The following is a 22,033-nucleotide window of genomic DNA, read 5'->3' on the forward strand; positions in this document are numbered from 1 at the left end:
GAAATTGAAAGTACCCTTGGGTGAACTTTGTCTGCGTAATATTCTTGATTCTGATAGTCTCTGTACACATGTGTTTGCTCAACCATTTTTTTGAGCCCTGTAAAAATTGTTTTCTCGACCGTTTTGTTGTGAGCCCTGTTTGTTTCTAGCTTGCTTGGTTGCAACCATATAAACACCTTTGTTTCCATGGGTGTTTTGCTGTTCGTCTGTCTCGTCCCCCAGATACAGACTGAATCCCCGAATCCAGGTTCTTGTTTATTTCGATTATTATGTTGGCCAAACCTCTTACACTGATTGTTCTGTTCAACCTAAGATAAAATAATTATAACCTAGGGTATAAATTCTCCCCGTCAACTATAAAAAATGATGGATTTATGTTTATTGCAATGCAAATACACCATTTTAAAAATGTATAACCTTGCCTACACTTTATGAACATCTATTTCGGACATGGCTCCGCGCATTCGCCGGCTTCTTTGAAAACAAATGCACAGGGCTCGCGTAGAAGAGCATGGGGAAGGGACGTCAACGAGTTGTTACGACAGTGTTGTGAAATATCTACTACGAAGCTTTAGGGGGCGCTGTGTAGAGAAATGTGCGTGCCAAAACCAAGAAAACAGCGAAGACATGCCCGAAGTTGCATAGTGGGCCTTTAACCTCTGTTTTTCTTCTATTCCTAGTCCGTTTTACATAGTTTTGAATGATGACTATATGCTCTGTAAGGTGACCTTGGGTGTCTTGAAAGGCGCCTCTAAATTAAATGTATTATTATTATTATTATTATCACTTTATCATACCGACGTAACCAGCGAGAATTTCCGACGAAAGATGGGTACCGTTTTTCAACGAGGCGGTCCGTCAGATAGACATTCATTTTATAGCCTACCTTTTACGTTGTTTTTCAACGCAGGGGACAATCAGATAGACATTCATGTTAATCCCTCACCGTCGGATATAAACGAATGAATATCATTGTCCATCAACGGTGATGCCGTCACGTTATGCAACTATAGATTTGTTTGACATGATAAAAAAAATAAAAACACAGACCATCAGAGCCATGTACCTTAGGTTACTTTGATCTTGCATAATTTTATTCAGCTCCGGTGATGGTAACGTAAGGTAAAACAAATCATAATACTGATGATGATGATGATGATGATATTGTAGCGACCCTGGGACAGTTGAATGGTTTGTGTGTTGCATTGTATTGTAATGTTATTCTTGTCGATCAGCGTGGGGGGCGAATCGTTGGGTCGGCTGGGGGGGGGCCTTGGAGGAGCAGGAGGGTGGGGGCCTGCACGTGAGTGAGACCGTGTTGCCGGGGTAACCGGGTTTTGTTTGGGTCCGGTTTTTCAGCTGTTGGTTTCAATGTTGTTACAATGTTACGGGTTTCGGTGACCTGGTTTTTGGTCCATTAAAAACTAACTTCAACTAATGACTCGACATGATTATGTCACCGGCGAGGTCGTTACAATATAATAATAATTATAATCATTTAATATTTATCTCACTTTGTGTATCTGGGCAACCCAGTCGCCAAAAGCATTCGTTGACAGTGTACGTTTTCGTGAACACTGGATTACGTCGCATTTGAACATAAAATAGCGTGTTATATACAGGATCCGCGCGTATAGCGTAGCTCTGTGGAGGCGCCTGAAGAAGGCACAAACAACAAGGTTATTTTTTATAAAATAGCCTACATAAATTCCTGGTTATAAACAATACATAAATTATAATTATTTGGAAACTTCCCATCGCTGCCAGTACGGGGAAGGTGACAGTGATGCAGGGTTGCAAGCTTCACGGGTTGTTTTAAAAACGGGGTCGCGGGTGTAAACCTCAAACGCGTGGGTCACGGTTTTCTTGGCTACTTTCAAAACCCACCGCAGAAACAGTTGGGGTGTAATATGTAGGCCTATTGTTTAATCTTTATGAAAACACAGTCAGAACTATTAAACACCAGAGTATGGGCGGGTTGTGCAGTGGACACACATACACACAGACACACACACGCACACGCACACACAATGCTTTATGCTGCTAAAACAACATAAAAAACAACAAAAAAGATTCCCATTTTATTTTGGGCTGCTTCTAGGACATTTTGGGAAGGTTTTTGAACGGTATGTGGGCAGGACGTTTTTTGCAGGACCTGACAACCCTGCGCTGTTGCCCGAGGAGCTGAAATGCTCCGGAACAGATCTGGATCCATGGCCCAAAGACTCCCCCCCCCCCCCCCCCCCCCGTCCCCCCCTTTCAATAAATACTACGGCAGAATAAAGAATGATTTCATGCATTATCATTCAACTTGAACATTTGTTTTTACAGTATATATGGCGGAGGGATGACGTATGTTAGCCAACCCGGAAGTGAGCGTCGCCCTGGGTTCCCTTGTCAAAAAGCAAAAGTGTTTTTCCATTGGATTTTGGATTATTGCAGACAATTTTGCATTTTTGAAACACCTTCTCAAAAATTGAAAATAAATGAATAAATAAAAATAACCGTGCTCAAAGGACGAAATGTAAACCAATGCATTCTGAATGGGAGTGTTTCTCCGATTTTTCCATGCTACACAGAACAAAATGTAAACCCAGGCAAATAAAGGCTCCGTGGTCATAAAAATTTAAATATAATTAATCTCCTGAGTTTGTAGGGTGGTATTCTATTTTTTTCAACAGGGCTGCGTCCACGCCACTTGACTGTCATGGTTGCTATCGACCGCCCCCTCTAATCCTTACATGGCTCTAAAAACCACGCGGCAAAGGAGCTGCCGTCAATTGTGTTTTTGTCTTAAACTAGGGTCCGATGGTTAAAAAATAGACAGATATTCCAAGGTATCCTTAAAAGGCACCTTTGATGTTTTTATTTTCTGCAGTTTAGACTTCTTCTATAACCTATTTTTGAAAGCAAAACACCAAACTCATTGATTTAACGAGGCAGGGTTATTTGAAACAATTTATTAAATGAATATTTGTGAGAGGTCATTCCATCTCCTGAGTTGCTTCCTATTAATGCCTAGTGTACACCCCTACTGCCTAACATTTTCAAGTAAGCTATACCTTAGGGTCTCATATATGAAAGGGGGTCACAAAGGACGCATACGCATCAACCTGTGGCTCCAGCCCTGCAGGAAATGACTCAGCAAGTGCTTCATCTCGTTGCACCTCACCCAGCGGCTCGCTTGCAAGATTTTAGCCCGAGGTTCTTCCCAGACCTACACCGTAGCCATCCAACATGCATATCTGAAAATCAGGCCTCTCTTTAAGAATGACAAAAAGTTATGAGAGAAATACACATGAACTTTTGTTATCTCATAAGCGGCGTGGTGCCGGCTCCTTTTGACCTTTTGACCCCAGACTTCTGGGAGAATAGCTGAATCAATTCATTAGTCAAAGAAGTATATAAATATCTTCCCGGTGGCGTAAGAGGGCGAACAAGGTGTCCTTCAACATCTACGCTTCCAGGCGATTGCAACGTTGCCACATATGAGCATATTCAAACATGTTTAATGGTAGTATTTAGCTGTCGAAATTGGAGCCCTTAATCAATAATGAGCAGCTATTGATTTGCTTCCCGATAGAAATTTGTGACAAATGACATGTTATTTAACATCTACACGTTGAGCTGAGTCCAATGACGCCAAGCATGACACTCTAGCAAATGATAACATGTATTTTACATGGTACACCTATGGTCTAGGACATGATCTCGGTGTGGCAAGAGGGCGAACTTGATCTCATTGGACTCAGCTCAACGTGTAGATGCTAAATAACATGTAATTTGTCAAAAATCTCCATCGGGAAGCAAATCTATAGCTGGTCATTATCGATAAAGGCCTCCAAAATCGACAGCTAATTACTACCAGGAATCATATTCAAATATGATCATGTGTGGCACTTTTGCAATCGCCTCGAAATGTAGATGTCAAAGGACACCTTGTTTGCCCCGTTACGCCACCGGGAAGATATTTTCATACTTCTAATGGATTGATTCATATTTTAAGGTTCTCGGAGTGAGACTTTAAGCGACTGCAGCAGAAGTGTTGAGACGAAAGATGATATCAAGACATTTATAGAATATTCCCATACACATTATGATTCTTCGTCATAACTATCCAACCAAACATCCTTCACATTCACAGAGCGAAGATTATGAAAGTCCTGCCCTCGGTCGGACCCCGAGGGCAGGCCCCCCCTTCTTGCACTCAGGGTCCGACTGGGCCAAGTTTCGGTGCGGGGGTCATAGTTAGGCCCTAGAATTCCTGCCCTCGGGGTCCGACCGGGCCAAGTTTCGGTGCGGGGCTCCCAGTTAGGCCATAGAATTCCTGCCCTCGGGGTCCGACCGGGCCAAGTTTCGGTGCGGGGGTTTCTTCTTGGGTTTCTTGGGTTGGTTGTGAGCTGGAGGGCTCAAGCCAAGATGTCTCACATCTCCACCGCCAGTGTTGTTGCAACGTTACAGACACGTGCTACCGGCCCACTCCAACATTGAGTTACTGTTCTGTCCAGTGTACCCAGGTGTTGGTGGAGTGTCAGGGAAAGTGTGAAGGAACGCATCAAGTGCTGACTTGAAAGTAGCCAGAGATGTGTGCACTTTGATGCTAGGAGGGACACAGTGCTGAGGCTCTCGAGGCGAATGAGTGGAACCTCAAGGTGTTAATGCTGCTGTATTTCGAGGATCCTAGTGGCCGTATGCAGGAAGTGCCGTGCCGTGAGGTCTCGCGAAAGTCGAGGTTCACAGCATTCGGGATGATGTTGTTGTAGATCTTCCAAACTAGGATGATGGTGTATCTCTCACACCGCCGTTGGAGGGAGTACATGGATAGGCGATGGAGTCGATCCCAGTAGTTTGACGATCCAAGTCCCTGAATCTTCGCAGTAAAGGATCTTTGACTGCTTCAAGTTGGGTAATATCGCACTGCAGGTGAGGAGACCACAGTGGACAGCAGTATTCCAGGTGGGACCGCACATAGGATTTGTAGAGTGGCATCATGGTGGCTACATCCCTGGAGGTGAAAGTGCGTAGCACCCAGCTAGCCATGTTCTTTGCCTTGGAGGATTTCATAGCTATGTGTGATCTCCAGTTGAGGTTGACATCGACATAGACGCCCAGGTCTTTCACATGGTCAGAACCATGGAGGACTTGTCCAGATATTAAGGTGTAGGGCTGCTTCCAGTCAGGCAGTTTGCCGTGCTGCAGAAGCTGGAACTTTTCCTCGTTAAGTTCCATGTTGTTGGCCTCTGCCCAGTTGACCACGGAGAGGTGATCTTCTTCGAGGAGGATGCGATCAACATGCGAGGATATGTCTTTGTGGAGCTTAGAATCATCTGCAAACACTTTGATTTTGCTGTGTTTGACAACAGAGAAGATGTCATCGATATAGATGAGGAAAAGAAGGGGGCCTAGGACGGTACCCTGAGGGACCCCACTGATGACGTCTATGGTTGAGGACCTGACTCCATCTACGATGACGTGCTGCTTCCGGCCCGCCAAGAAACTAGCAATCCAGTCGTAGAGCTTGCCTTTGATGCCGAAAGAGCGCAGCTTCTTTAAAAGAATTTTGTGATCTACCTTATCAAAGGCTTTACTGAAGTCAAGGTAAATCACATCAGCATTTCTGTCGAGGTTGAGGTCGCACATGATGTCCTCGATGTGATGAAGGAGCTGGGTGAGGCAGTTTTTCCCGGACTGAAACCCATGCTGGTTGGGGTTGAACATGTTGTTCCGTTCAAAGAAGCTAACCATCTCTTTGCGAATCATGCGTTTGCAGAGTTTGATGAGATGCGAGGTCAGGGAGACCGGTCTGTAGTTGGCCACCACGGCCTTACTGCCCTTCTTGAAGATGGGGATGATACTTTGGGAGCGGAACATATCGGCGATGTTTGAAGTATCAAAGGACAGCTGCCAGAGTTTCGCTATGGATGGAGCTAGAGCGTCTTTACATTCTCTCAAGACGAGAGCAGGGAACTGGTCTGGGCCAGGAGCGGAGAACTTCCCTGTTTCCTTAATGGCTGTAAGGACGTCGTCAATTGTGAAGAGTATGCTGGAGAGTTCTTCTGCAGGTGCTTCTCCGAGTTGCACGCTTTCAGCGTCGACATTATCCGGATTGCTGAAAGCCTTCTGGTACTGTTTCTGGAGGATGTTGCCCATAACAGTGGGGTCAGACTGCAGGTTGTTATCCTCGTCGGCAAGAGGACCGACTGGCGACTTGAATTTAGCCAATTTTTTGGCAAAGCCTAACCCTTGGCGGCAATTTCCTGCCGGAGTCTCTCGTGCTTGATGTCTTTCTTCATGAGTAGCTCGATAGTAGCACGCTCCTTGTTAAGGTTATCGAGTTTAGTGCTGCTTCTTGGGGTTCAACCGCTGTGCTTGATGGCGTTGATTCTAGCATTCAGGCGGTGTTTCTTCCGCAGCAGTTCTCTTCTGGGCTTAGGGATGGAGGACTTTGAGGATGCTTGGATGTTGCTGCTGTGTGAAGGTGCATGTTCACAGCAGATATATGCTATGGTGTCTTCAAACAGTTTCCATGTTGTGTCCTGATCTTTGCTAGGGTCGGTGATGGCGTCCCAATTCACCTCGTGGAGTTCGGTGTTGATGGCATCCCAGTCTGCTGAGACGAAATTGATGTCAGCAAAGGAACAGGATGGGCTGAACACGGGTCTTTCAGTCGTCTGCGAAGGAAGGAGGAGTTCAGGGTGAAGGAGGGTACAACTCACTACATCGTGGTCAGATAGCTCTGTCTTAGCTACTGCAATACTGTGGATCGAGTCTGAGTTGTTGGAGAACACCAGATCCAGAATATTGTTGTTGCGGGTAGGCTCAAGAATTACTTGCTGGAGAAGGGGCTCCCCCGCGAAGTTCAGGAGTGCGAGAGCAGCCTGGCGGTCTGCTAAGGAGATGTTGCTTCCGGTCTCTATCAAAGAGGTCGACCAGTTGATGAAGGGGAGATTGAAGTCTCCTGCGATGTGGAGTTCAGGAGTGTGTTCGATGCTGCTAATGAATTGTTGAAGGGCAACGAGACATTCATCGAACTTGTCGAAGGGGGCTGAAGGCGGTCTATAGATTCCCGAGATTACCATGTTTACTTCTTTGCTGTAGATGCAAGCAAGTTTGCAGTAGGTGTTGGAGAAAATCTTGGATTCTTCTGCTGTGATGGAGTTGTGGAGGTAGATGGCGGTTCTCGGCTAACACGGTCCGCCCTGTAGCAGGTGTAGTCAGGGATGTGTACCTCTGCATCCAGGTGGTATGACTTGAGGTGGGTCTCCGTTAGGATGAAGAACGGCGTGTGTATTGGGTTGGACTCAATACACTCTTTGAGGGCTTTGATCTTCCAGCGCTGGTTTGCAGTGCCGGGGTTCATCCCTTGGATGTTGAGGAGAAAGGAGTTGGAGATCGGTAGGTTCCTTCTCACTGAGGGCTGTGCTGGAGGAAGTGAGCCTGAGGGGCTTACTGGAACTGAGCCTGAGGGACTCGCTGGAACTGGGGCAGCTGAGATGGGTAAAACATCGGAGGAGGTGGTTGCTGCTGAACCTGCTGAACGGGGACTAGGCGAGAGGATGTTAGGAGGTTCTGGAGAGAAGAGTGGACAATTGCTCAAGTCCGCTTTCATTGAGGAAAGATGCTTCAAAAAATCTGCGTTGGAGTTGGGGATGCGTGATTCATTGAAGCTAACCACTAGGGCTGTCACTTTTTATTCGAAGTTGGAATATTCGTTCGAAGGTGGGGTGAAAAGTTCGAATTCGAAGTGTAATTCTCCATTCGAACTGTAAAAATGCGCTATAAAGAAGAGAGCGGCGAGTGGCTTCTCCTCAATAAAGCGGCCCTCCTGGATCCCCGCTTCTCCCGGTTAGTGCACCTTTCCCCTGCACAGAAACATCTCGTGACTGAAAGCCTCTCACACGAACTCACTGAAACCGAGACCGACACTGATCGCACACGACAGGGAGAAAAGTCCGCTGCTGCGCTGGGCGCGATGGGCAGCCTGTTTGTGTTTGGGGACTTATACAGCACAGCTGACAGAAGCAGCTGCAATGGTAACGGAGAGCTGCAAGACTACTTGTAATTTTCTTTCCATAAGGAATAAAAAGAGCAGCATGCCGTGTTGGAGGTCGGCCTCACAGATTGTTTGTTTATATAGGCTGTGTCCGCATGGACGACATGCGCTCCGCATATCGCGCTCCGAGCAGTTATTATTAATGTGTAAAAGACAGCCGCACTTGTGTGTCGGAGCTTCCTCTTGTTGTGTTTACAAATGTGTTATCAAAGATGTGTTTTTATCCTGTGCTGTTATGAATTCAGTAGGTATACGTCAAAAATCAAGACTGTTGTCGTGTTCTATGGGCATTCGAATGTCCATTAATTATGGACATTCCGAATTCGTTCGAATTTCATTTTTGGAAAAAGTGACAGCCCTACTAACCACCCGTGTGCGGTTCGACCCGGCAGAGATGGGTGGAGTTGAAGAGCTACTCTCCGTCCTGGTTCTGCCTTGGCGGGGACCTCTATTGTCCTTATCCTGGGGTCTTGGCCTTTCGTCGTTTCTTGCGTTGGGAGGTTGACGGTTTAATTGAGATGGGGCTGAGGGTTGGCGGCCTCTTGGCGCCCTCTTCTGGAGATCTTTCTCAGTAGTGATGGTGCCTCTGATGTGCACTTTTCTACACGGTTTGTTCAGACAAGCACCTGTAGAGACAGCGTTCTGGCAGGGCAGTGGGTGAAAGAATCTGCATTTGTCGTCCGCTTTGTGACAGCCTCGCTCGCCACCTCTACCGTTGTACTGGAATCTGGAGCACCATGGAGGGTGGTAGGAGGTGCAGTTCATTCCAGATATACCATGAGAGCAGTTCCCTTCGAGGAGTAAGGGGCATACGGCTTTGGAGCGGTCGTAGCAGGGCTTCTTCTTCTTGGAGTCTGTTTTCCCTGTGCGATCATTTCCATTTACCGTGGGGTTCCTAACAGCTTCGGTGTTAGGATGTTCGGTGATGACAGGCTGGTGGTGGGCGTGTTCGCTTTCAGCCGCGTGTTCAGCCGCGATGGTGGCGGCTATCAGAACTGGAGGTGGTGCTACATGCTCGGGAGCAATCTGAGATCCTAGACAGCAGGGACAGAGGTAGACTACCCCGGCTTCAAGGTCTAGTACTGAGTCTGAGTAGCACCCTAGGTGACTCGGGTTGTGGCAGAAATGGCAGGTAACTGCGCTCCCGGTGTTGGTGGAGGAGAAGGGGATGTAGTTGGAACTGCATTTCAAGCATTTCGACTCCCGACATCTGCGGATGAATCTGACGATATCGGCGGCAATAAGTTCCTTGTTCTTTGCCTTCGAAGCAGATATCTCCTTTGCGGGTTGAGGGTAATCTTCATGTAGACTGCAGAGGAGTTCGGCAGCAGCCTTGAGAGTGGGCAGCTTGATAGTGGCTGACTTGCCAAGGAGTTCGACATTTCTATCAGGGGTTGCATCAGGGTCATAGGCGTTGAGAAGTTCCTTGATTTCGGTTTCCGTGGAGATGGTCTCCAGTTTGCCGATGAACAAAGTGTCACTGTCAAAGTCCAACATGGTGTGGAGTGCCATTATTGTCGACCCTTGATTTTCCATTAGTGTCCCAAACACAGTAGTCCACAGATCATTCTATGGTCCCAGTTAGGCCATAGAATTCCTGCCCTCGGGGTCCGACCGGGCCAAGTTTCGGTATGGGGGACCCAGGTAGACCCTAGAATAAGGAATTCAAATTTCAGGGGGGTAGGAACTTTTTATCTCAAAAACTGTTTTTCCACCACATTCTGAACTACTAAGTGTTACAGGCAACACTTCTGAGGGGCTTTGTCCAAATAACGGTCCACTTGGGAAAACTTTTTTTCTCTAAGGGGTTAGAACTCCAAATCTCTGATATATGGTTCTTGGGACACTGGGAAATGTGTGCAAACATTTTAGCATCCTTAGCTACCTCGAAAAGGCCGGAAAGGGGGCCTGATTCTCAGATACGCATGTTGGATGGCTAGGGTGTAAGTCTGGGAAGAACTTCAGGCCAAAATCTTGCAAGCGAGCCGATGGTTGAGGTGCAACGAGATGGAGCACTTGCTGAGTCATTTCCTGTAGGGCTGGAGCCACAGGTTGAAGCGTATGCGTTCTTTGAGACCCCCTTTGATATATAAGAGACCCCAAGGTACAGCTTCCTTAAAGGTTCTCGACTCAGTCACCTATTGCATCACTTCCTGTAGGGCTTCGGCCTCCTAATTGATCATTGTAGTATAATTGAATGCCCTCTTTCATATATATCAGGCATCTCCAAACGGCGGACCGCGGCCCGGGTCCGGACCAAGTGACGGTCCTATCTGGACCCATGAACAATTTAAAATAATAATAAAAATAATAAAAAAAATTATTTCACTATACAAAGCATGATTATGTTAGTAAAATCATTTCTTACTGAAATACAAATTGTAAGGCAGAATAGTCTGTAGTGCAGCATAAAAACAGCAAAAAGCAATGATCTTCACAGAGCGAAGATCATGCACTCACCGAACTCCCCCCCCTCCCTCGGTCTGTCACGGCATGTGCGTAATAGCGTCACTCAGAAAATAGCCAATCAAATTTTTTGTTTACCGGAAGAGTGATTTGGAATGAGAAAATGGCTTGCTCGAAAATAAGGAAAGTTTACCCCGAAAACAGACATTTTAAAGATGAATGGACTGACCAATACTTGTTCATTCTCCCGCAAGGCAGTACAAAACCTTTGTTGTGTCTTTTATGTGTTGAAACCGTGGCGCTGATAAAAAGCGGGAATATTAAGCGGCATTACGAATCCAAGCACAGATCCTTCGAGGAAAAGGGGGCCTGCCCGTAATTCCGACACCTCATTTCCCATTAGATCGACATGCCACTATGCCGACGGTTCAATGTTCCGAAAATGGAACCCATTGGTCCGAAGGTCAGTTTGTCCGACTTTTCAAAAAGGAGGCGCATTAGGCCGACGGTTCAATATGCCGAATAGGGCTACTACACATAAAGAGTTTTATACCTCGCTTGCGCTCTCGTTCTCGCTCGTTCTCTCTCTCTCTCTCCAAAATACAACATAGGCCTACATATCACGTCCACAATGAATATTGGAGAGCAAAGTGACAACGCTTCACTTCATTTCGACACGGTGTTTCAGCCCCATGGACAGAGAGCGTAGGTCTAATTCTGAACACGGGCACGAACACACACACACACACACACCACACACACACCACACACACACACACACACACACACACACATACTGGTTTTCATGTTGGATGGGGACCAACGTTCTGAGCATCACTTGCGGGGACCACCCTTTCTAAAGGTTCTACAGGTATGAAAAAAATCTGGTATACTCACAAATGCTGTGTAAGCTTATACACAACTTCAAATTGTTGAAATGATGAAGTAGTGATTTGACCATGCTTTATGGGGACTTTTAAAAAACCAGTAAACATGGCTGATGAGGACTTCATTTACATATATTTTGCATAATTCACACAAATTCCTATGCGATTAGTGGGGACCTTGCAACAAGTATACATTACATTGAAATGTAAAATTACACCTCTATCCATATTACTGAATTTGTAAATCTAAAACCAAGTAGTATTAAGACAGTACATTAATGATTGATAAAAATCAATCAACATTGCAGATTAAGATTGCTAGGAATATGAGTGAGAATTAAATTAACATTTAAGGATGTAGTAAACGGGTATTTATTCACCTAGTACGAAGGATTGAAAGATAGAAGCTGGATAGTTTCAAGTCAAAGCTTTCTACTTTTTCAATTTTCAGTCACAAGTATGTCATTTCCGCCTTAGAATATCAACCATAATCACCCAACTACAGTTTCAGTCAATCTCCTTAAACTATGCAACAATGCTAAGACTAACTACCTCTTGAATTCCAAGACATGAATTACACATTTAAATTGCAAAAGTAAACTTTTATTGAGGTCTCACTCATTTTTGGGCTTTTATTGGCCCTTCAACAAGATTTGTTGGATACAAAGCATCTAGAAATACAGAATCAAGGTAGAAACGTCAGCATATTCTTTTAAAATTATGCCCTTTTTGGCCTTTCTGAGCAAAATGATAGTACTGAACGACTACCTGAAATTTAAATCTATAATAATTAAACTTCTTTCAGACTCATGTTTAAATTACGTGGATATATATACATGTATAATAATTAAAAATTATTATACATGTATAATGTATAATATTATACATTATACATGCAATGCATAAACTATTTTCATTGCCACTTCTTTTTGTAGGACTTAATTCGGTTATGAATGTAGAATTTAAGGTTCTGCCAATCCCGGTTCTGTAGTGCTTCTGGTTCAACCCTTAAAAATTTCTCACAATCACTCTTCCCAGGTACAATGCAAGAGGTGATGAAGCGAGTCATGTGCCTCTCGACTGCCTGGACCTCTGTCGGCTGCCAGGGTTTTTTCTTCTTTGCAGCTTTACCTTAAAGTGGGCAGAGAAAATTGTAATTCAAAGGGTTAGGAATGTGTGCTGGAATTTGGTATACAGAATAAGCCAGTACCTACAGTAAAGCAGAAAGTAAACTTATGTGCACTCTACTTATGGATAAAACACTTTCAGTCAAACATTGATTTGTGCATTCTGCCACTTGAACTTAACTGAAATCAACACTGGGGAAAAGGAACAGCTAAAAGGAAAACAAATAAATTGTGCAATATGATCACTGTCTGGGCTCACTTTTCATACATTCAGGAAAATGTGAATTTGTAATTAATGTTCTCTTTTGATCCTGAGTTTGCAGGAGTTTGTTGCACGGCTGCTAGAGTTGACATTGAGCAAAAATAGATAGGTTTCATAAAAAATGTAGACATGTGTAAAGAGTTCACCTTGGGAGGAAGGCCTCATAGCGCCGACTTCTTCCGGCATTTCCACCAAAGGCCGTTGTCTGCGTTTCTTGGGTGGTGGCATTTCAGGGCTCTCGATGTGAGGAAGAGACTCTGCTGATGGTTTTATGGAAAATAATCCAAATTCAACATTACCAGAAAGACACATACTTTACATGTTCTATAGAATGCTGACAATACCCAAATGATGACCTTTTTGCAGGAATGTTTGTCATTAGTGAAAACAAGTGCATTCAATCATTAACGTTGTTGATGAGGGAAAAATAGGTGCAAAACAAACGGCCATCACAAAGAACCAAGTACCAACCAAATATTGAGGTAAACTTTACCTGACCAGGCCATTCAGTTACGTTTCTTTAAGGATGCATGTTTGATTAAGTATGCCACGTGAGCCAATTGAAAGCTAATATGCATCATCTTAGCTTTCAATTTCCAAACAGATATTGCATAAATCCCCCCCATTATAGGCATATGCATTGAAAATAAACTAATGACAATTCATCCCCCAACCTTTGTATATTCTGATAGGGCTGTTATAACTGATACAACTTTAAATTGGTAAACTGAATAAAATCCATTTCCAAAGAGGAACAGACAATCTTTACTGACGTACAAAAGACATGTGTAAAGAGTTCACCTTGTGAGGAAGGCCTCATAGCGCCGACTTCTTCCGGCATTTCAACCAACGGCCGTTGTCTTCGCTTCTTGGTTGGTGGAATTTCAGGGCTCTCAATGTGAGGATGTTCCCTGTGGGGGACCAGTTGTTCCCTGTGGGGACCAGTTGTCTCCAATGTTTCACCCAAAGCTTCTAGCCAAACACTGACTAAAAGGTGTGTTGTGGGGACAACTCTATTCTGGACAAGTGTGTGTGTGTGTCCAGAATAGAGTGATAATTAAACTAGAAAGAAAGTCCCTCTGAAGGTTAAAATATATTTTAAATATCCCATATATACCATACATCTTATAGTTGCATCACATTAAACTTTTTGGCTGTCTTCATTTGAACCAGAACACAACCAAAATATACTTCTTTTCCTATTTTGGCTAGCTTTAAAAACACAAAAACTGAAAAAGCAAGGCTATGAGAGAGACTATAATTACATTTGAAGTGATAAACATGAATGTACCTGTTTAGTGATTATCGGACGAGTAGCAACATCATCCCCTTCGGTGTTTGAAAGGACAGGCTTCGAGCCCCCATCTAGCAGGGCATCGTCTCCAACTGTGGTCATCTGTGAAAAAAAAAAAAAACATTTCACAATGACTATTTTACATTCTGAAAACATATGTCAATTTGATGTCCACTGTAAAACATGATTAGGATTAACGACAGATTCCGACAAATCTCTTGGATGACATGCATGCCGATATACACCAGGCCGTAGAGAAAATAAACGATACATTCATAGTCAAAATATCTGTTCCTGCCCAGCCCAGCTCTTTCTGAGATCACTTTAATAACATGCTTTGTGGGGACATTTCAAACACAATGTTAATGTTCCTTGTGGGGACCAGTTGTCTCCAATGTTTCACCCAAAGCTTCTAGCCAAACACTGACTAAAAGGTGTGTTGTGGGGACGTCGTGAGTGTCCAAAATAGAGTGATAATTAACCTAGAAAGAAAGTCCCTCTGAAGGTTAAAATATATTTTAAATATCCCACTACCATACATCTTATAGTTGCATTACATTAAACTGTTTGGCTGTATTTATTTAAACCAGAACACAACCTAATATACTTCCTTTCCCATTTTGGCTAGCTTTAAAAACACAAAAACTGAAAAAGCAAGGCTATGAGAGAGACTATAATTACATTTGAAGTGATAAACATGAATGTACCTGTTTAGTGATTATCGGACGAGTAGCATCATCATCCCCTTCGGTGTTTGAAAGGACAGGCTTCGAGCCCCCATCTAGCAGGGCATCGTCTCCAACTGTGGTCATCTGTGAAAAAAACAAAAACAAAAAACATTTCACAATGACTATTTTACATTCTGAAAACATATCATGTCAATTTGATGTCAACTGTAAAACATGATTAAGATTAACGACAGATTCCGACAAATCTCTTGGATGACATGCATGCCGATATACACCAGGCCGTAGAGAAAATAAACGATACATTCATAGTCAAAATATCTGTTCCTGCCCAGCCCAGCTCTTTCTGAGATCACTTTAATAACATGCTTTGTGGGGACATTTCAAACACAATGTTAATGTTCCTTGTGTGGACCAGTTGTCTCCAATGTTTCACCCAAAGCTTCTAGCCAAACACTGACTAAAAGGTGTGTTGTGGGGACGTCGTGAGTGTCCAGAATAGAGTGATAATTAACCTAGAAAGAAAGTCCCTCTGAAGGTTAAAATATATTTTAAATATCCCACTACCATACATCTTGTAGTTGCATTAATTTAAACTGTTTGGCTGTATTTATTTAAACCAGAACACAACCTAATATACTTCCTTTCCCATTTTGGCTAGCTTTAAAAACACAAACACTGAAAAAGCAAGGCTATGAGAGAGACTATAATTACATTTGAAGTGATAAACATGAATGTACCTGTTTAGTGATTATCGGACGAGTAGCATCATCATCCCCTTCGGTGTTTGAAAGGACAGGCTTCGAGCCCCCATCTAGCAGGGCATCGTCTCCAACTGTGGTCATCTGTGAAAAAAACAAAAACAAAAAGCATTTCACAATGACTATTTTACATTCTGAAAACATATGTCAATTTGATGTCCACTGTAAAACATGATTAAGATAACGACAGATTCCGACAAATCTCTTGGATGACATGCATGCCGATATACACCAGGCCGTAGAGAAAATAAACGATACATTCATAGTCAAAATATCTGTTCCTGCCCAGCCCAGCTCTTTCTGAGATCACTTTAATAACATGCTTTGTGGGGACATTTCAAACACAATGTTAATGTTCCTTGTGGGGACCAGTTGTCTCCAATGTTTCACCCAAAGCTTCTAGCCAAACACTGACTAAAAGGTGTGTTGTGGGGACGTCGTGAGTGTCCAGAATAGAGTGATAATTAACCTAGAAAGAAAGTCCCTCTGAAGGTTAAAATATATTTTAAATATCCCACTACCATACATCTTATAGTTGCATTACATTAAACTGTTTGGCTGTATTTATTTAAACCAGAACACAACCTAATATACTTCCTTTCCCATTTTGGCTAGCTTTAAAAACACAAAAACTGAAAAAGCAAGGCTATGAGAGAGACTATAATTACATTTGAAGCGATAAATATGAATGTACCCGTTTAGTGATTATCGGACGAGTAGCATCATCATCCCCTTCGGTGTTTGAAAGGAAAGGCTTCGAGCCCCCATCTAGCAGGGCATCTTCTCCAACTGTGGTCATCTGTGAAAAAAACAAAAACAAAAAACATTTCACAATGACTATTTTACATTCTGAAAACATATCATGTCAATTTGATGTCCACTGTAAAACATGATTAAGATTAACGACAGATTCCGACAAATCTCTTGGATGACATGCATGCCGATATACACCAGGCCGTAGAGAAAATAAACGATACATTCATAGTCAAAATATCTGTTCCTGCCCAGCCCAGCTCTTTCTGAGATCACTTTAATAACATGCTTTGTGGGGACATTTCAAACACAATGTTAATGTTCCTTGTGGGGACCAGTTGTCTCCAATGTTTCACCCAAAGCTTCTAGCCAAACACTGACCAAAAGGTGTGTTGTGGGGACGTCGTGAGTGTCCAGAATAGAGTGATAATTAACCTAGAAAGAAGAGGGAGTCAAAGCCAAAGTTCCTTCCCCCCCCCCCCCAATTCATTCTCAACCTTGGCTGAGGTAACCCCCACTACGAGTCTCGTTGTAGAAATACCAGAGACGAGAGTCCGACGTGTTATGCGCCATAACACCAAAAGCAGAACAGTTATCCAAATAACAAGGAAGTGTACAACACTTGCGTTGCAGTCCTGGAGCTCTATATCTAAATAATATCATATAATAAATAGATATCTATAACATATAATACATATTATCACGGCCAAAAGCTGTGCGCGCCTCCAGACGATATTATGAATCACAAACGACTTTGTCGGGTTCTGCGACGTCTCTGGTTCTTCCACTTTCTGCCTGCTGCCGGCTGCCCTCTGCCGGGCGATGGTGCCTCGCGGCAACCGGCGGCATATCGCAGTTCATGTACTTCAGCGAGTCAAAGCCAAAGATCCTTTCCCCCAATTCCTTCTCAACCATGGCTCAGATAGCCCCCACTGTCTCGTTGTGGAAATACAAGAGACGTCAAAGAACCGACAAGAAACACTTGCGTTACAGTGTGTGTATTCACACACGCACATGTGGCGCTCGCACGGCCGTGTCTCATTGGCGGGCCAACGTCTCTGGGCGGGACAGGCAGAGTAAGGGGAGGAGCTTAGATGCTTTATGACGACATAAGCGGCTTGAGCCTCAGCGCGCTTGAGCCTCCGTTTTTTCAAAGGCGAGCAGAACAGCTAGTGCTCGTTTTACACCAAACGCAACTGGGGGACCATAGGCAGGCTAGGGGAACTCATATTTATGTTAGATAACCTCATAGTGAGATTTTCATGTCATGGGACCTTTAGGTTTCCTATTTTGGCTAGCTTTAAACATAAAAACTGAAAAAGAAAGGCTATAAAGAGATTAATAACATTTGAAGTAAACATGAATGTACCTGTTGAGCGATGTTTGGATGAGTAGCATCACCCACTTCGGTATTTGCCAGGACAACAGTATGCAAATCTTCTACCAGCAGTGCATTTGGTCCAACTGTGGTCGTCTGTAAGACATACATTTAACAATGAAAATCATTCACAAGAAAGCAGAAGTAGAACTTAAATTAGTAAGTAGTAATTTGAAGTCACGGTTTAACAAACTGTAATTGCGCCACATACTTCTGTTCTCCATGGGCAGTCTTCACCTCCATAATCGTATGAAATTTCTTCTCCTTGTTTTATGTCCATAAGGGCAAACAAACAAAGATGTGGGCTTCCATTGACATCAATATTTTTCATTTTACAGTTTGGACGCCTATGTTCATCGTTAACGAGGCGCCCAAGTGAACCTTCATCTCTGGCGGCATCAATACTAAAAAGATGAAACATGAGGAAAGGGGAACATAAATGTCATGACAAGTTCATGGAAAAAGAATTGTTACGTTCGAAGTATACTCTGATTCCTGACAAATATAGTTACAATGCAGGATCACATGGCTCAATCAGTTTAACTTTCTGGAATACATTGTCAGTCATATTTAACAGACAATGTATTCCACAAAATCAGAGCCTCACCTAAAATAGAGTATAGAGTATAGTTTAGGCGTAACTTAAATACTTACCACCATGTTTTCCCTCTCCACCTAAACATGAAAAGAAATGCAGTACATGATTCGTGGTATATCAGCCTCCTTCTCTGGGCTTCAACAGCAGGAATCCTGTCTCCCCTGTATTCGAGAACGAAATCTCCTTGAGAAATGGAACCCTTTGCAAATACACCACGACCTGTAAAAAAAACAATTGCACCATAAAAAGAAAGCATGCATGTCCATTTTGGTTTAAAAATAAGTTAACCGTAATGTTTTACAAATGCAAATATTGTCTAAAAAGGATTGAAAACACAAAAACTGACAATAGATTGCAGCTGATTTGACATAACCGATTGCATGTCAAAACTGCTGCCATCTAGGTCAGTTTTAGTTTAGTAAATATTTATTCTACCTTTAAGATTTGCATTAGATGGTAATCCAATAAATATTGCATATGATAGCAATTATTAACTGAGAAATCCCCACATTTAATATCTTACCTTTCACTGCATTGATGTACTGCACATTCAACATGCAAGTTTTGTCCGTCTTTGCAATCACATGTTTCCTGGCATCTTTAAGGGGACTGATGCGTGGAGCCATTTCCAACTACAGGGACATTTAAATAAATAAGTTAATTTAAATTCGTTTAGTAGTGGAGATCCTCTATACCCCTACTCGCAGTACACTACGCGGCACTTCACTCAAGTTGAAATCTTTCACTCCCTGCATGCCAGAATGAACCCAGTATGGCGGAGATATCTATATAATATCACGGGGTCGGGTACTCCTACGTCTCTGGTACTTCCACAACAAGTAAAGACTCGTAGTGGTGCTTCTCTGCCATGGTTGGGAAGGAATTGGGGAAAAGGAACTTTGGATTTGACTCCCTGAAGTCCAGGTGAAACTGCGTCATGGAGGAGAAAGTGATTGCTGCCGTATGCGGACTCCCGTCGCCCCCGGAGCTGAACTCACCGGAGTTCCCCCGCAGGAGATCCGGGAGTCGCAAAATGCAACAATCACTTTCTCCTCCATGTACAGTTCAATCTGGCTTCAGGGTTTATGTGGAAGTGGAAGTACCAGGGACGCCCGAGAACCCAACGCAGTCTTTAAACTGCATAATGAGATACGCAAAGAGATAACTCTTTTAACACTGTTAAACATGCAAACGTTTTTAGTTTGTATTATGTGTAACTCCTTCACAATGCATTGCATGACAATGTGAATGTCCCTCGCTGGTTGGAAAAAACAGTGAAATAGTTCTGATAGGTAACGTTTGTAATCCAGCCAACTAGCGGAGTCGCATCCAGCTGTAGACCCGGAGGTATCCGGGCCGGGGCACGTGGTGTAGCAGCTCGAGGAATTAAGAGTTTATCCATTTTTAGCATAAAACACCAAAAATGAATGTTGAAAAACTCGACTGGGGCAACCAAGGGGCCGACTGTGACGCAAAAACCGCCGGAGAAACGACCTCCCAGTCCCACACAACAGGTCCCGTTTCCCCACCACAGGCCCCGGCTCCGGCTCCAGGGCTGCAGCTGGATGCTATTTAACTAGCTGTCCGGCTAACTAATTAGAGTTCATTTGAGGGATGAATACTGGTAATACTGGTTTGTCATGCCAAAGTACCTACCGTGTGTTTCCCCTTGGCTCCTTAGAAAAAGCTCTTCTGTCATTATCTCCTTAAATCGCCGTATCAATCCTTAATGAGCTCCAAGCAATTTCCCAGACCAGCGAACAGTCAGGCACAGTTCCTGCTAGCGGCGGGAACCTACCTGGAAGTGGGCGGTACCCAACCATATTTGGAATCCGTGTTTGGCGCAGTGAGTGCACTTGCAGCCGCAAACCTTTAGGGGCGCAACTTGGCACCCTCCCAAACACTCACACAACTACCGGTAAACGTGTGTTATGGGCCATGGCTAAAAACCACACAGGCACCTTTAGAAAAAAATCCTGTATTCATTGTAATGGGTTATCCTTATGGGGACCTGCTTTTTTGTCCCCACACTGCAAGAGGTCCCCATGACGTGACTGTGTTTACAGATTGATGTCCCCGCGACGTGATAAATACCAGCACACACACACACACACACACACACACACACACACACACACACACACACACACACACTTGACAAAGTACACGGTATGAGGTATAAGTTTGACTTATACCTCATTTCAATACCATTTCAATACCAGCGAAATTATTTAGGCTAAAAGCCCACTGTAAACAACACATATAGGCCCACACACAGCTACTAAAGATAACATTTATATTTGTTTTTCACTCACCGTTTGACTCCTTTACAGGAAAAGTATTAGTCCTTGTATAACGTGCGCTTCATAAATTCACCTCTTGTGACCGTTCAAGCCCACAGCAACAGTCTGGCTTGGTGAAGTGCACTGCTGGAACTTAGCCTACATCGTCTTTTGTTTTTGGTTTCATAATCACACATGTGGAATTGCGCCTTGGCCTATTCGGCATATTGAACCGTCGGCCTAATGCGTCTCCTTTTTGAAAAGTCGGACAAACTGACTTTCGGACCAATGGGTTCCGTTTTCGGAACATTGAACGGTCGGCATAGTGGCATGTCGATCTAATGGGAAATATTTTGTTCGGACCATTGAGACGTCGGAACAATGAGCTGTCGGAATTACGGCATGGCACCAAGGAAAAGTATCCCCAGAAGTCAGAAGTAAGAGCGTGGAAAATATCCGAGATGAGAGCTCAGTATGAGAGGTCTACGCGTGTCTTCACACACTCATTTACAGGCCAGCAACGTGCAAATGAATGCTAACTTAAGATTGCATGGATTTTGGGGCAACATAAAAAAAAAATCTGTGACACGACTGTTGTGAATGAGTGCTTGAACGCCGCTGCCGAGACGTTACTTGAAGGTAAACAAAGGGATGAATTGTGTGAAAAAATAAAGCAAATCCCAATGTGAGCTGCAACGACAACCAGAAAATCCGAAATGTTATCCGATGACGCATTGTCACAGCCTCATGCGACTGTTCAGAGTGCCCCATCCTTAGCCATTGATGAGTCTTCAGATGTAACGGATAATGCCCAGCTTATGGTTCATGTGCGATTGTTTCATCAAGACAAGAAAGAGATCTGTGAGGACCTGTTGGGTCTAACACCACTTGAGACACTGTTTTGCTTACTTGAAATGAAGGCCTAATGCTCTTTTTGTGTTTATTTAAAATGTAGGTCTGGTGTACCTGTTTTGCTTACTTGAAATGTAGGCCTAATGCACTTTGTGTTTACTTAAATTGCAGGCCTAATGTACCTGTTTTGTTTACTTGAAATTTTAAGATCGTTACTTTGTCTTAGTTTTTCATGGTTAAAAGTAAGGTTTGAAAATTGAAAATAAATACATCTGAAATTATAAGGTAATATGCCGTGTTGATTGTATTTGACAAAAGAAGGCTATTAGGACGTGGTAGGTTCGGACCTTTCTTGGAAGAATTTTTTTGTAACTGGCCCTTGTTAAATTTTAATTGAAGACCCCTGATACCTCCACCACTGGGACGTAGCAACAATTCTCCAAATCCATATGGGGAGTGGGGGGGATGCTTGTGGACAGTAGGGGTGTACACTAGACATAAATAGGAAGGAGAAGGTATGACCTCTCACTAATATTTATTCAAGAAATTGTTTCAAATAACCCTGCCTCGTTAAATCAATGAGCTTGGTGTTTTGCTTTCAAAAATAGGTTATAGAAGAAGTCTAAACTGCAGAAAATAAAAACATCCAAGCTGCCTTTTAAGGATACCATGGAATATCTGTCAATTTTTTAAC

General features: G+C 43.4%; 1 protein-coding gene across 1 annotated transcript; it reads right to left on the minus strand.

Annotated features, from left to right (window-relative positions):
* Window positions 1–13,949: 13,949 nt before the first annotated feature.
* LOC115541369 (uncharacterized) lies at window positions 13,950–18,145 on the minus strand. The gene is made up of 6 exons (XM_030353055.1): window positions 17,819–18,145; window positions 17,599–17,703; window positions 16,171–16,275; window positions 15,456–15,560; window positions 14,737–14,841; window positions 13,950–14,131 (listed from the first exon to the last, which is right to left on the minus strand). The coding sequence occupies exons 1-6, from the start codon at window positions 18,026–18,028 to the stop codon at window positions 13,997–13,999; spliced, it is 765 nt and encodes a 254-aa protein (XP_030208915.1). The 5' UTR covers window positions 18,029–18,145; the 3' UTR covers window positions 13,950–13,996.
* Between the last annotated feature and the right edge of the window lie 3,888 nt (window positions 18,146–22,033).

This window comes from Gadus morhua, chromosome 4 (assembly GCF_902167405.1).
Source record: "Gadus morhua chromosome 4, gadMor3.0, whole genome shotgun sequence".
In the NCBI taxonomy this organism is placed as follows: domain Eukaryota; kingdom Metazoa; phylum Chordata; class Actinopteri; order Gadiformes; family Gadidae; genus Gadus; species Gadus morhua.

Excerpts from the sequence above, each read along its gene's own strand:
- LOC115541369 (XM_030353055.1), bottom strand. The coding sequence starts at position 18,028 with ATGTTTCATCTTTTTAGTATTGATGCCGCCAGAGATGAAGGTTCACTT. Across the intron at positions 17,704-17,818 it reads ACTGCCCATGGAGAACAGAA|ACGACCACAGTTGGACCAAA; the intron begins GTATGTGGCGCA and ends TATGTCTTACAG. Across the intron at positions 14,132-14,736 it reads GTCCGATAATCACTAAACAG|ATGACCACAGTTGGAGACGA; the intron begins GTACATTCATGT and ends TTTTTTTCACAG.